General features: G+C 31.4%; 1 protein-coding gene across 1 annotated transcript; it reads right to left on the bottom strand.

Moving 5' to 3' along the window:
• Nucleotides 1-326: 326 nt before the first annotated feature.
• LOC131857037 (replication protein A 70 kDa DNA-binding subunit C-like) lies at nt 327-16531 on the bottom strand. Its single transcript, XM_059209028.1, has 6 exons — nt 16447-16531; nt 9337-9397; nt 9161-9249; nt 8818-9002; nt 1819-2096; nt 327-1713 (listed from the first exon to the last, which is right to left on the bottom strand). The coding sequence occupies exons 1-6, from the start codon at nt 16529-16531 to the stop codon at nt 327-329; spliced, it is 2085 nt and encodes a 694-aa protein (XP_059065011.1).
• Between the last annotated feature and the right edge of the window lie 634 nt (nt 16532-17165).

The raw sequence follows: 17165 nt of genomic DNA, 5'->3' as shown, positions 1-17165 counted from the left end.
GTGAAAATAACTTATGTCAAGAGGACAAACTTTCAAAGAGATAAGAGATAGATGTAAGAAATGTACATATAGATATTTATAGAAGCAAACATGTGTTTGTAAAAGGTAATTGTTTATATATGTAAAACTATTAAATATCTAAATTAGCTAATGTAATAATTGTATTGTAAACTGAAAGTTTAATAATCAAGAAAGATGCATTATAACTCTAAGCTTGTGTACTTAGGCGGCCAATTTCTGCAAGTAGTGCATGGCACTCAGCTTTGAAGTCAACAGGAGAGACTTTATTGACTGTGACTTTCATCTTTGATTTAGATTTATATGTGTCAGTGGAAACCAGCAGTGTGAATGAATAGTGATGTGAAAATCACTGAGTAAGGTGTTTCTGTTGTTGTTGAATCATTTTGTAGTGCACAAAGCTCTTTTGCAGTTTTGTGTAGCAAGTGAATGCCACCCTCATCAAATGCAGTGGCCCATAGAGTACCTGTTGCATCTTGTAACTTTACTGGCAAGAAGTAACTATAATTACCGTCTTGCATAGTCATTTCACATCTAGGGCAAAACCAAGAATCATCAACTTGCTGTGTACATTTTTTTTTGCAAGGCCTACCATTGACTATTAGTGGACAAACTGCGTAATAGAAATTTTGGTCAGTTACGTTTACAAAACGTAGAACAGCTAGCAAATTAGTCTGAATTATTTCTGGTTTGATACTCATCCTCTCACAGATTGAAGAAATAGTCATTCTAGTATATTTTCCATCTATGTGGATAGTTTCTGCAACAAAAGGTAGAACAAGCAAAGACTCCTTCCCTCTTAATGTTAGAGGTTTGACTTTTAGAAAAGTTGGGTTGATATGTAATGTGGTCGTAGCTGTTATGTTTATAAGCTTCCCATTGAAATAGCCAACACGAGCATTATGCAAAGCAAGGATAACCACACTATCATTGGTTAACATATTTTTCAATTCTAGGCCTTTTTGTACTACCATTGGACCCCATAGGTTGATGTCAATTGTTGAATCAGATAGATCATTAATTTTCACAATACGTTTTTGTGTTTGACTGCCATCTTTCCTGTGTATTGGAATGATATCTCCAACATATAGAACAAGGCCATTTATGTCAACCAACGTGTTATTTGTTAGATGAAACAATTCACTAATGGGCGTGAAAGGAGGACGTTGTTGATCTGATTGTTCTTCATTGCTGCAGCGTTTCAGTATGGATGCAACAGACAAGGTGATTTCAAAATGACTGTTGAGTTTGTTGTACCTTGCATTTGTCTCCTTAATGGATCCCTTTGAAATAATATAATGTGAACCTACGTCCACACGGTTAGAGTGTAACTGAGCTATCTCATCAAAACATGTAACTCTAATTTCAAAGCCCTCACAGTCAACAATGTCAAAGCTAAACACATGGCCATTTTTTGTGGTTGTGCTATATGCCTTAATAGGGCGTTTATGAGTAACTCTCCCTTTGATTGTCCATTTATTCTGGTATGGATTCAAAGTTTTTATAGGGCTTATATTTTTAGAAGTTGTTGTTTGCAGGGATGGCAATTCAGTGGCAAATTGAAGAGATCGTTTAGATGTTGATGGTATGTCCTTAGACATCATTTCTAGTTGGTGTTCTTTGAACAGGTATACTGGTTTACCAAAGAATGGGTAATCACTTTGTTTCACTTCCAAACTAAGTATTACAATAGTCCTGTGAAAACAAAAGACTTTTTTTAAAATTACTGTTAATTATACTTAAACAAAATTAAAAAGAGATGAAACATATTGTATTTAATAACCATAGTTTGTTTCCTACCTTGTGCTCCATATGTATCGGCATGTATAACTCGATAAGTGGACTATTGTGCCTATTTTTAGAATATCTGAATCTATCAGAGTAGCATATGTAGAAGGCAAGATTGCCAATTGCATGTATGTGCCATCATATAACATTAATTTATGTATGTCAGTATCATCTGTGTTGTTCTGCATTTTCTGAAATGACAAAACTTGTAGCAATGCTGAAGGAAGGTCATCCCCAGCATTGATAGATTGAATTACAAAAGGGGTAGGGGCATACTCTTGGGTTTTTGCCTACAAAAAATAATATGAATATAGAGGATTTAATTTTAACGTTAAGTAGGTCATATATTTACTTACTTGTTAATGTAAAGCTTGTGTTAGTAAAGTATGTAATCAAGCTATGTTATCTATAGAGTATGTATCTACTTTTGCATTATACTATGAAAAAAGGATGCATGTGGTAATGAAAAGGATGGTATGGAAAAGAGAGATGTATTGTAAAAAAAAAGAGCATAAAAGCTTTCTATTTTGAAAAGCTTTGATAATTTAGCTTACCAAATTATCAATTGTGGAGTGCTCTATCGGTTCAGAGGTGGCTGCTGAAGATGCCAATGTGCATATATATCTTTTGACAATTAAAAGTAAATTATAAGCATGATGAATTGTAGTTCTTATATCATAATACAATCACAACATGATGTAAGCTTATCAAAGGTATATATGCACAAGCACAACAAAATTAACTGAGCATAGAGTAACGATGTTAGAGTTTATTTTTTGTTTCAAATGGTAATGAATTGATCATAATGTGATTGAAACATGCATTGAAAACGATAATTGGTCATATGCTGATAAGCTTAAAAAACATAAAGTATCACATTATGATTTACATATTTGAGAGCGTATTAACAAAATATGAGTTCATCTCATCAAAGATCTTTCAAAATATGAGATGGTTCTGTTTGTTTCGAATATTAATCAAAATATGAATGTAACTTTTCAAAGATTCAATAATTACAATAACACAGGATCAACCCAAGCAACCCATCCAAGCTCGTTATCAGTCCATTTAAATACTCTTTCTCCCAATGTGAAAATAACCGTTGGATCAGTTAATTGTTCAGTACTTGGTATTGGTAAAGGCGCTAATTCAATACTATGTATGGTTGTTACAACACTACAAGATGTAGAGAGGTTCATTGTTGTTTGGTTTGGTGATTTATGTTCGTAGTGCTCACTTATTTTTCTAAGGTTGCTCTTTAACTTATTGCTTTCTTGCAACATGCTTTCAATGGCATTGTTGATGTCCTCTATTTCTTTCAATCTTCTATCCATTGCTGAAATTTGATTGTGTTAGTGTGGTTGTTTTTTGTTGGAATAACAGAATGGATATGCATTACTAAAAAAAGTGAACATAGAAAAATAATACAACAAATCTTTAGACATGTCATTACTTTTTTTTGGATATATAAATTTCAAAACGAATTTACATGTAGGCAATGATTTCACTCTACAAGACAAGTGCTTAGTTTGATTTATTTTAGAGTATGTGTATATATATATATGTACATATATATATATGTATATGTATATATATATATATATATATATATATATATGTATATATATATATGTATATATATATATGTATATATATATATGTATGTCCATGTGTATATATACAGGTATACATGTCTATATCGATGTACAAACACGTATACATTTACATCTGATATATATACATCTATATCTATATATATACATGAATATATATTTAATATTGAATTGGGTTTTTAGCAATGCTTTACGAAACACTTTCGGTTTGTGTGTATTCTGCTGTAGGTTAAAAGGGTTTTAGTTGGCTATTGCAGTTTGAAGATATTCATTGATTCAAGTTTTAACTAGTATAAATAGTTTAAGGTTCTATTTCGCTGTCTTTAATGATTTCGTCCCCGAGGTTGTGCATGAATGTCGACGTTCTTTATGGCCGGTTGCAACCCTTAAATCTAATTTATTTTGTTGTTGTCGCCAATATTTGGGTCTACAAATTTTCACATAACGTTGCATATAGTTGTTGAGTTAGGTTTTGTTCTGGTTGTGATTTTTTTATTGGGCTTCTTTGGGAGCTTCACGCCGTGAGTGGTTTGAATTTGCAAGGCAAGCTTTGGTTTTATTTTTTTAAAAAAATTGTTTTGTAATGCATTTTTTTTATAGTTTGCTTATTTTCTCCTTCCATGTGCTTGCAGGGTTGTTACTTTGTTTATGTTGCAAGGTAATTGTTTTGTTGTTGTTATTAAGTATTTTACTCTGCAAGGTAACTGTTTACTAATGTTTGTATTGCATTGGTGTTAATTTGCAACGGTATTTATCTGATTGTTGTTGTGTGCACATGAAGGCTTTTATTTAGTAAGATAAATTGATATATATATGTACATCATGTGTATGTGTGTGTGTGTGTGTGTGTGTGTGTGTGTGTGTGTGTGTGTGTTGGTACTGTAAAAATTCCTTTATAGTTGCAGGCTTGCTACTTTGTTTATGTTATTTAACTATTTGTGGACGTGACTACTTTCAGACCACAACGCAGAGTTGTATCCATAAATCCTACACATTTTAGAATGGAGTTATTAAAATGGAGATTTAATAAAACCCTATATATATATATATATATATATATATACATACGCACATGTGTATATGTACATACATGCATATATAAATGCGTACATGTGTGTACTTATATACATGTATACATGCCTATACATATATGTGTATATATATATGTACATATGTGTATGTACATATATCAGCACTACAAAGCATTCTAAGAAATACAATTATATATATACTTTGTTTATGTTATTTAACCGTTTGTGGACGTGACTACTTTCAGACTACAACGCAGACTTGTATCAATAAATCCTACACACTTTAGAATGGAGTTATTAAAACAGAGATTTAATATAACCCTATATACATATGCATACACACACACATGTGTGTGTGTGTGTATATATATATATATATATATATATATATATATATATGCATGCGTACATGTGTGTATTTTATATACATGTATACATGCCTATACATACATGTATCTGTATGTGTGTGTGTGTGTGTGTGTGTGTGTGTGTGTGTGTGTGTGTGTGTGTGTGTGCATATACATATATCAGCACTACAAAGCATTCTAAGAAAAAACATTTTTTTTGTTTTGTAATGCATTTTTTTTATAGTCTACTTTTTTTCTCCTTCCGTGTGCTTGCAGGGTTGTTACTTTGCTTATGTTGCAAGGTAACTGTTTTGTTGTTGTTATTAAGTATTTTACTTTGCAAGGTAACTGTTTACTAACATTTGTATTGCATTGGTGTTAATTTACAACAGTATTTATCTGATTACTATTGTGTGCACATGAAGGCTTTTATTCAGTAAGATAAATTGATATATATATATGTACATCATGTGTATATATATGCACATGTATATATATATGTACATTTGCATATACATACATATATGTGTGTGTGTTGGTACTGTAAAAATTCCATTATGGTTGTAGGCTTGCTACTTTGTTTATGTTATTTAACTATTTGTGGACGTGACTACTTTTAGACCACAACGCAGAGTTGTATCCATAAATCCTACACACTTTACAATGAAGTTATTAAAACAGAGATTTAATATATATACACACATACACACACACACACATACGCACATGTACATACATGCATATATGTGTGTACATGTGTGTATTTATATACATGTATACATGCCTATACATACATGTGTATATATATATATGTACATATGTGTATGTACATATATCAGCACTACATAGCATTCTAAGAAAAACAATTATATATATACTTTGTTTATGTTATTTAACTGTTTGTGGATGTGACTACTTTCAGACTACAACGCAGACTTCTATCAATAAATCCTACACACTTTAGAATGGAGTTATTAAAACAAAGATTTAATATAACCCTATATACATATACATACACACATGTATATATACATACATGCATATATATGCGTACATGTGTGTATTTATATACATGTATACATGCCTATACATACATGTATATATATATGTACATATACATATATCAGCACTACAAAGCATTCTAAGAAAAACAATTATATATATGTACATCATGTGTATATATGTACATGTATATATATACGTCTATATATATATATATATATTGGTACTCTAAAAATTTGTTTATCCTTGCAGGGTCCTTACTTTGTTTATGTTGTTTAACTATTTGTGGACATGACTACTTTTAGAGTGCAACCCACTTTTCTATATATAAATGCTACAGACTTCAGAATGGCCTTATTAAAACACTTATATTCACACACGTGTGCGCATAAAGAACGTTGACATTCATGCACACGCCCGTGAACAAAAACATTAAAGACAATGTCACTCCGAAAACAGAGCGCACACATGGACAGGACTAGAAGTGGAATGTCTAGCGGTCTGTGGAATGTCTTGCACTTTGCAGGCGGGTTTCTCCCACTAAAAGCGTATCGGCTTAATAAATGCTACAGACTTCAGAATGGAGTTATTAAAACACACATTCGATACAAGTATATATATATATACACATACGTACATGTGTGTGTGTGTGTACATACATACATACATACATACATACATACATACATACATACATACATACATACATATATATATATATATATATATATATATATATATATATATATATATATATATATATATATATATATATATATATATATATATATCAGCAATACATATATATTCAAGCTGAGGAAAAATTATAACCAAAGTTCTCTACAATAAATGATAGACAATGAGAAATTAAAAGCCAAACAAAGATCATTTACCTTGCAGAGTGAAAGTATTGACGTACTAAGCATTGACAAACAAACTTTCAAAAAACAAGTCATTGCAGAGATTGTTACAACCTAAACACATAAAGAACAAACAATCTATAATCATAGAAGTAAATATTCTCAATTGTACCTAGATATGATTGGTTGTAGAATTTCTTTGACTGTTTGGAGTGAGATGAGAATAGAATGTGAAACCAAAGAAAGAACACGTGGAAATAAAAATGGCATAGAATATAATTGTTTAGATAAACAAAAACTGCAACCAATAAGAGGAGTAGAAGAACACGCAATATCACCATGTTGAGTGCTCAAGAGATAGATTTTTAAGGCAAACAAAAATTACAGTTATGGGTTAGGAGTGATGAGATCATTTGAAATGGGAAGCTATCAAAATCAAAGGAAGAATGCGTTGGGAAATGTGGAATGTATTTGAATAAACTTATTTGCTCCATTTTGTTCATATCAGTTTTATTTTGTTCATTCTTGTTGGTCTACCATGAATATCAAAGTTTGGGGATGAAATGGCTCATTGGCTTTAGGTCTTTTTGCAGTATAAATGTGCATTGGCTTGGCTACTTATATGTGATCTGCAAAACTCTAGGGCATTGACCTTTCTGAACATGGATCCAGAAGGTGGAATTGATCGGCTTGACTGAAATTCATTATGATTTGCTAAATCAGACTAATGTCATTATTATTATTTTGAACTTAATTAGATTTGAAAGTCAAGATGAACAGTAGCTATTCTTTGAGTTGTATATATTGGATCCTATGGGATAAAAAGTCTGTTTATTATTTGATTTCACCTAGAAACTGCCTCACAAGTACATTCTGTACTATGAATCTCCATTTAAGATTACTTTACCTTAAATGGATAGGAAAAGTTAGGGAATTCTTTATGTTTCATTAGGGCCTAAGCCCTACATACATAAGGGCCAAAACGGAAATTAGATCTCCTCAAGGATATTATACATACGTACATTTGTATATATATACATGAATATATATATGCGTACATGTGTGTATTTATATAAATGTATACATGCCTATACATACATGTATATACATATATGTACACATGTATGTGTACATATAGTACCTGTCAAAGTGAGCAGGTGTCATGTGTATATATATATATATATATACATACATATATATACGTTCATATGTGTATTTATATACATGAATGCGTGTCTATGCATATATGTACGTAGCAAGACAAAAAATAGTTAAATAACATAAACAAAGTAACAACCCTACAAGTACACCACGCGAAAAAAAATAAGCACCCTATAAAATAATGCACTACAAATTTAAAAAACTTCAAAATCAACAGTGAACGGTCGGTGAAAATTTTCACAGCAGAATATTCTCGAGAACAGCAAAACAAATTACATTTTAGGGTTCCAAGCAGCCATAAAGAACGTCGACATTAGTACGCATCAATTTGCAATGAAACCAAACTAAAATTCTTTTAACCTAGGCCAGAATTTGAATGGTAATAGAATGCTCAAAACCTAAATACCTGTCAAAGTGGACAGATACATTGCAGACTGAAAGTAATCACGTCCACAAACAGTTAAACAACATAACTAAAGTAATAACTCTACAAGCACACCACGACCCAAAATAAGGACGCTATCAAATAATGCATTACGAATTTTGAAAACTTAAAAATAAACTAAACAAGTACCTGACAAAGTAAAACCATTCACGATGAGAACCTCAGAAACAAGCCCAACAAAACACTCCACATTGGTGCACATCACCGGGGACAAAAAGATTAAAACAAAGTAAGAAACTTAAATACTAAATATCTGTAAACTGCAAAACCCAACTAAAACCCTTTTACCCTACAACAAAATGCACACAAACCGAAAGTGTTTCGTAAACCATTGCTAATCGCAACTCAACATTAACCTGTTAAAAATGTGTTTTACCCTACAACACAATGGCACATACCTTTGGCTTCCACACTCAAAGTACTCACGCCCACAAATAGTTAAATAACATAAACAAAGTACCAACCTTGCAACCACAGGATGACAAAAAATAAGCACACCATAAAAGAGTCAATTGCAAATTGTGAAAACTTTTAAATAAAACAAACACTTACCTTGCAATGTAAAACCATGCACGACGTGAACCTCACAAACAAGCCCAACAAAACACTTAGAGCCACAACAAAACCTAACTCGATGACTATATCCAAGGTTATGCTAAAATGCCTTGCAGACTGGAAGTAGTCACGCCCCAAAATAGTTAAACAACATAAACAGAATAACAACCCTGCAAGCACACCTGGAAAACAAGCAGACTATAAAAAAATGCATTACAAAACAAAAAAGAATCTAAATAAAACCAAAACTTACCTTGCAAATTAAAACCATTTACGACGTGAAGCTCACAAAGCAACACCGAAAATGCCTTGCAAACTAGAAGTAGTCATGCCCACAAACAGTTAAACAACATAAACAAAGTAACAACCTTGCAAGCACACGGAAGCAGAAAATAAGCACACTTAAACAACATAAACAAAGTAACAACCCTGCAAGCACACGAAAGCAGAAAATAAATAGACTATAAAAAAATGCATTACAAAACCAAAAAGAACCTAAATAAAACCAAAACTTACCTTGCACATTCAAACCACATGGCTTGAAGCTCACAAAGCAGCATCGAAAATGCCTTACAAACTGGAAGTAGTCACGCCCACAAACAGTTAAAGAACATAAACAAAGCAACAACCCTACAACAAAACCTAATTGGATGACTATATGCAACGTTATGCGAAAATTTGCAGAGCCAAATATTGCCGACAACAACAAAACAAATTAGATTTTAGGGTTGCAAGCAACCATAAAGAACGTCGACATTCGTGCACAACCTCGGGGACGAAATCATTAAAGACAACGTCGCTTCGAAAACAGAGCGTACGGACGGACACGGCCAGAAACACACGTCACCGCGCGGGCCGAGTAATGAACACGCAAGCACCGGAGGGAGAATGTCGATGGAATCTCTTACACTTTTCCGACCGCTTTCTCCCACTAAAATCCTATCGGCTTAATTAAAAAAAATAAGAAAAATAAAATTGGGGTGCTACTGTGAGCCTTGCCCCTTAACCAAGAGGTATCTTCAAGTGGTATTTGGTTGACCTATTCTCTTTTAAATTATTTATTTGTGATGTATCGCTATTAACTAAGTTACATGTTCACCCCCCTAGGCCCCTAGTACCGGTCTGGATTTGGTCTTGGTTTGGGGTCTTAGTTCAGTCTGCCTATGGTTTGGACAGGGTCCGTGATTCACAAACCTAGTTCAGACCAAGTCAAACTTAGGCATCCGACAACCCAAAAACCAAGTTTTTTTTGCAAAAATTAATTTTTATTTTAAATCTGCCACTTAAAAAATTAAAATGAAGCCCTAAAAGTGAGTTTTAAAACATAAACTTGGCTCATTTCTCCTCATCAAATGACTCGGATAGTGAAAAATCTTATAGTGCAAGTGACATTGGCATTGGTTCATCTAATGTTGATGTCAGTGATGAGGAGAATGAGGATGATGAATTAGAGAATCCATTTGATGATTAAACTTTAAATTGTTGAAAGTTGAAACAATGATACTTGAATATTTTGTCATTTTGATATTAAAATTGATGTATATGATGCTATTATGGTATGATTACAAGCTTATGTTGGTTTATATGTGTGTGTGTGTGTGTGTGTGTGTGTGTGTGTGTGTGTGTGTGTGTGTGTGTGTGTGTGTGTGTGTGTGTGTGTGTGTGTGTGTGTGTGTGTGTGTGTATACATATATATATATATATACATATATACATATATATATATGTATATATACATATATATATACATACATATATATATATATGTGTGTGTGTGTGTGTGTGTGTGTGTGTGCATACATGTTTTTGTACTAACGAACCCAAACAAACCCAAACCCCTTTTCAAAATTTTGCCATACCGGTGTACCAGTTCTTCAAACCCAAACCAATGCCCGAACTTGAACCGACAACTTAGGTTAATGAATAGTACCATTTAAAATTATTTCTTCACAAAATGTTGCTTCTTTTATGGTTAGTTGGGTTTTTTGTTTTTTGTTTTTAATTTATTATAGATTATTGATAAAAAAAAAAAAAAGAAGAAATGTACACCAAAGAGTATCATCACAAGAGACAAAATCAATCTAAGAGCAAGTAAAGATCCACAAAATTACATATAGACCAAAATATGATTTTAAGATAGCCTAAAAATTGAAACTTTCACTATATATTCATATGTCATAAAACCCAATAGGTGGATACACCTCAAAAATGTTATCATTAGATCTAACAGCCTTCATATCATGGTTAGGTGTACGCCATAGATAGTTTGATTTGTCAAAGATGTCAGAGATCCAAATGTTAGCAGATTAGAATTTCTCCTAAAAATCAATCTGTAATCCCTTGACCCCCTATAGATTATATGCGTCACAATATCGATAAAATGTGTAAAAAGAAAAATCAAATGCAGCTTGAAATAGATCAATACCACTGTGAATCGAATCAAAAGTGCTTACCAATCACAACACAATGACCATATGAACTAGAAACATCATATAACCAATACCTATAAATACCTACAAATTAAATTGCATGACTAATTAGAGATCACTAGCATATCAAATTCAATAAAAGCATACTTAATCATTTAATCATAAAATCTAGTTTATTATCCTAATATATTGTTTTCATAATGTTTATAAATATTCTAATCACATCCATGATTTGTTAATCCTAATTATTACATTTATATTTACATTTGGGTACTAGATAACCTTACTGTAATTAGACAATGAATGATATTTCTTATGCTATCTGATGATTTATTGAGATTTAATTGCTTAGTTTTGAGTAAGTCTTTATCAATCCACATTTAATGACTAGTGGTTTACAATAAATTATCATGAATGATTTACTTAATATTCAATGCATTAAGTTAATATTAATAGGGGTAAAGTCTCTAACTTCTTAGAACACCAACTATCCTAATAATACCCATGCTCAAACATGATTATCCATTAAATTTCTCCACAAAAAAATAAACTTATGTTTCTCTCTCTATGATAGTGATTTATTGGTGACCATATCTATAGAAGGTTTGTGTAGAGAAATAAAACTACCCCTCTACAAATATCTAGATGTTAAAACAAATAAAAAATCAAAGTGGTGGTACAAGATGAGATAGAAACATATGACTACAAATGATGATTGAAAAGAAGGGGCTAAGATGTTTCTTAGCTATTTCAATGCAACTTGTTGATGTAGTAGGAAGTTGATGAATTGTGACCAAAAAAACTAAAACTAACTTTATATTTATTATTGAACTAGTATTTTGAATGTAATGGTTTCATTCATCTACTATGATCATGTACAAGTTGTTGTTATATGGAGCCTAATCAGACTCGAAGGTTAAATTTTCCTTTTTATCAGGGCAGTTTCCCCCCAAATTATTTATCGGCTCAAACGACTTATTATTTTATAAAGGCGTTCGGAGCTATTTTTCTATTTGCTGACATATACTAACCCTATTTTTTGTAAATGACACAAGTCTTGAAAAAATGGGTAAGGGTTAGGGTTTTTTGTTGAGAATTTTTGTAGCATTTTGCAGCGGTATTGAGTTGTAAGAGATTGTTGGTTGTAATCTGTTCGATTTGTTGGATAATAATATTGGACTCTGTGTTTGGTGGATGTAGCCCGAGTTTGGGTGAACCACATTAAAAATTATCTCTTCACTGTTATTATTTCTGTGTTTTTCATTCCTCTATTTAATCTTTTTGCATTTAATTGATATTTTCTGCATGCAATTCCTAACACAGGTAACATGATCATATTTAATGATAAACCTATTTTTTGAATAATGTGGAACTTAAAAGCATCTTTACAAATTTTATATAAGAGAGATGAAGTATGAACCTTCATCTACTCTAAGTTAAAAATTGTATTCTGGAATCATGAAAATGTGAATTATAAAACATGAAAAAATGCAATGCAAGAACCTAATTCACACTCAAAATCACTCAATAAAGAAAAAAACAATATAATCAAACAAAATAATCCTACAATCATAGCTTCACATGATTCCATATTGCTCTATTGTATGTAGTTAAAAATAGCGGATATGTGGGTTTCTCTCACAATAACATAACCCTGATAACACAATGAGAATGGTATTATCACATGAATTCACTATAGTATGGATGCTCAAAGATTATCAAGGATTTGATATGATGAAGGATGAGGAATTTATAGATGGAACTTGATATCAATCAATGGTGGAGATTAGTTAGAAGATTCAAGGATGAGAATGATTAAGAGATGAAGGCTAAATTTATTGAGCAACTAATTGCATTAATCAATTATTTGACTGCATAGAGGAGCTAATTAAATTTGATTAATGAGTGGACTAAAAGTGCCTGCTAGTGAAATGAAGTGAAGTGTTGGAGAAATAATTACTATTTCATGATGCATCATGAAATAGTAATTAAATTGGGGATGACCCCACAGTGCAACGATATTGCAAACTCTGTTTTGAAGGTCTTGAGTTCTATTCTTCAGACTCCTTGACGTTGTGAGGTGGCTTTCACTATAGTTGTTCATGCAGGGAATCGTTGACTTGGCAATCTAATACTTTGACTACCGACTATCATGGGGGTGTTAATATCCCCTTCCTTTCTCGTGTACATGTGCTCGTGGTTTCGAGTGTTGTTTTGTTCTCTTTCGCGGTGGAGCTTGGCGTACTCTCATTGTGGTGTTCATGCCACGCTAGACGACTTTGGCAGCCTCGACCTACATTGACTCTGCTCTGCCCCCGACGGCTCTTTCTCGTGTTGTGGTCCCTCTTGTGCCAAAAAATATTGATGATTCATGATGCCCCCCTACCAGTTTAAGGAGCGACAAAGCCCATGTTGGAGATATAAGGAGAATTGTAATGGAGTGATAAGGAGGTGTATGGAGAGATAAGGCGTATGGAGTGATAAGGAGAGATAGGTATAACAAATATATGTAAAAGTGGCATTCAAATCATCGAGGAGGTGTTAATACCTCATCATGTAATCCCTCAGGGAGGGGGTCCCCCATTGTGACCCCCACTGATTCGTAGCTCTAGTTAAAAAGCGCTCTTAATAAATTAAAAAAATCACAACATTACCGATCAAAAAAAGAAATAGTAATTAAATTTATTTAATTATAGAAAAAATATTAACTAATTAAATATTTAAAATTATTCAATTAAATAAAAAAAAATGTTAAATGAGATAATTATATTATTATGAATAAAAAAAAATTGTTACGATTAATATCCATAAAAAAATACAATGAGAAATGATAAAGTGATAAGATAATAACAAGGACGCAAAGCCTCAAGTTCCTGCCATTACTATGATTAGTTTAGAGTAAATAAAAATAGAGATAAAGATAGAAGGAGAGAAATACATAGAGAGATAGAGAAAGGTAGAGGAACAAATAGAAATGACTAAACCACTTGGCCAAAGTAAAATTTTAAATAAACAGTTAAAATGATATAATTTTATTAGTTATAATATTTTAAAATAAAAAGTTAAAATCAGTTTCTTCTTCTATTGTAATGGGTTACACTCAATTTTGTTAACGGGTTATTATTTAATTTTTTTCCCCCCAATTAGAATTATTATTCTTTTCTTTTAATATTTTCTTTCTATATTTTCATTCTACCACGATATGAAACATTATTAATTTACCTAACCCTAATAAAATGAGGTTAATAGTATTAACATTTTCACTATTCAACAAACAAAATCTATCCTCTATTTAACCCTAAATACCTTCGAGATACCAACCCTAATAGTTTTTTTTATATTATTGAAAATATAAAAGTTTTATATAAGAGTCAAAATTGTGCAAAAAAAAAAAAAAAAAATCTTGTCATCTTCCATCAATACATAAAAGTATATTTCTTATATAAAAATAATTAAACGAAATGAATATAGTAATTTAATTAATTCACACTGTAAAATTACAAGCATTCAAATAGTGTCTGCAACTAAAAATGTTTAAATATAAATGACTAGAAAATCTAATTAATAAATAATAAAAAATTAAGTGATACAATAATATGTTATTATTTATAAATAAATAAAAAAAATTATTTTTTATAAATTGAATTAAACCAAACAATTTAAGAAATTAAAATTTTCATTAATATGATAAATATATATAAATTCATTTCATTAATTTTTATTTAATTTTTATTTTGAAAAATATAATAAACATTATATATTAATAATTACATTTTATAAATTTTAATATATATTTTATAATTTTGATATTTTAAAATAAAAATTATTTATTTTATAATATGTATTTATTTTTATTATCGTTTTCAAAAAATTAAAGCCTTTTATAACACATTTGAAATTAATAATATGTATTTATTTTATTCCGTCACCCTTAATTTAGAGTTGGGTGCTCTTCTCTCAATAACATAATAGCATTTTTAGAAAAACACATCAACTATAAAAGCTGGGATATTTTCCTTTCTTCTTTAATAAAAAAAACTCCCATGCCACTCACATCCCAACGCACAAAGGTAATGATAAAATATATATGTACTAAATCTAATCTAATTAAATATATTTGTTCCTACAAAGATAATGATTATGACGGTAAGGAAATAGCTAGTGAGGTTTGCCGTGAGATTTTTAGTTTTTTTTTTACACTCAATTATCGCAGTAATAAATAGCTGTTACATTTTATATTAAAATATTTATAAATTTTATTGTTTACAGTTAGATAGTTGCAGTGTTGTACTTTTCTTTTAATGTCATTCTGACATTTTATTTAATGAATTAAATTATAGCGTCAAGTTCCTACCCAAAGTTTAAGATCAAAGTTTAATGTTTTTGTTGATGGTGAAAGAACTGACTTTTATGGCTTTTTAACTTAGCAACAGAGAATAGTTGGTCCATTGACAACACACAGACATGCAGTTTAAATGCATCGGGATTAACCTTAGTCGTACATCTAGTGATTTTGACATCCGAGTGGTAGTTTTGGAGTCACATAAGAAGCTGAACAGTTCCCCATGAGGCACAAATTGAAATTTTAAAACGATCATAAGTAGTACATACAATGTTATCTTGAAATCTAAGTAATCCTCTCCGTAGCTAAGTTAGGGGAAGAGCGCCAATAGATAACATAGTTCCAATAACCGTCACCTTATTCTCATGTTGACCCCCCAATAGTCGTCATAGTGAAAACACCATTAATAAATTTGTTTTGTACTAATAGCCGATCATTTTTTGTAATTAATTGGCCCATTTGTGCACAACTATTGGAACATTTGTCCCATTTGTGTACCACTATTGGAACATTTGTGTACCACTATTGGAACATTTGTGCACCACTATTGAGACATTTGTCAACAAGTACTAGCGGTTTTGAGTTGACGGTTACTGGAACATCTTTAGTTAAGTATCAGGCGAAACTTTGAAATTGGTACTTTTTGACCTTTGTGCACATAACTGATTCCACAGAGTGCATCGTTACTACCCAGAAGCCAAATCAATAGCTATAAGCAGTTAAGTCGCATACGAAAACAACTAAAAAAAAAAATTAGCTATGATGACTACTGGAAAAGATGTAGTGACGTTTGGAACATGGCAATACCGACCACAGGTATCACTGTCTATATCTATCAACAGATTCATGACTTACAGTCAACAAGAGTAAATGTAGTCTTCTGGCATGGTAGAAGCATTCTTCCATTGCTCTCAGGCTTGTACAGTGAGCTTGGGTACATTCAAACATACGCAGGCCAAACCAAAGAGATCAGGCCAGAAATCTTGGTGAACCCAAAGCAGATTATTTAAAAATTGAAAATTAAATTAAGAATCTAATCAAATATGCATTGAAAATTATTTATTCAGAGTGCGTGTGAGATATCAACAAGGAACATAGATATTTACCTGTTTTGATGATCTTATAAATTAATTTCTTATTCTAAAAAATGAAAATAATAAAAATTGTAGATTAATATTCCTCAAATTAATCACAGCTTTAATTTCCAACATTTATCTGATGTCACACTTGTTTTGAATTTTTTTGGTCACTGAATTCTAAGATGCTTGAGCAATGGAATGGTAATTCGTGGAAAAACCACGTGTATCAAAGAAACAGTTATCAAAAGTCTTGAAAGACAATAGCTGTAAAAAAAATTTCTATGCATGAGGCTTTATCCCTCCACGAAGATTTCTAGAGACATAGCGTAATGCATATTTGGGGATGACACAGAATATGCAAGGGGGAAGTTTGGAGGTCAAAATTACATCGAAAGATTATGTCAATTCTCATAATTTAATTTAGGAGAAAGAAATTTTAAGAAACGGAGATGACAATGTGAAAGGAAATTGCATTAGTTTTTAAACAGCTTTGGA

This window comes from Cryptomeria japonica, chromosome 7 (assembly GCF_030272615.1).
Source record: "Cryptomeria japonica chromosome 7, Sugi_1.0, whole genome shotgun sequence".
Lineage (NCBI taxonomy): Eukaryota > Viridiplantae > Streptophyta > Pinopsida > Cupressales > Cupressaceae > Cryptomeria > Cryptomeria japonica.
Note: the sequence above shows the minus strand (reverse complement) of the source record. Positions and strands in the feature narration are given on the sequence as shown.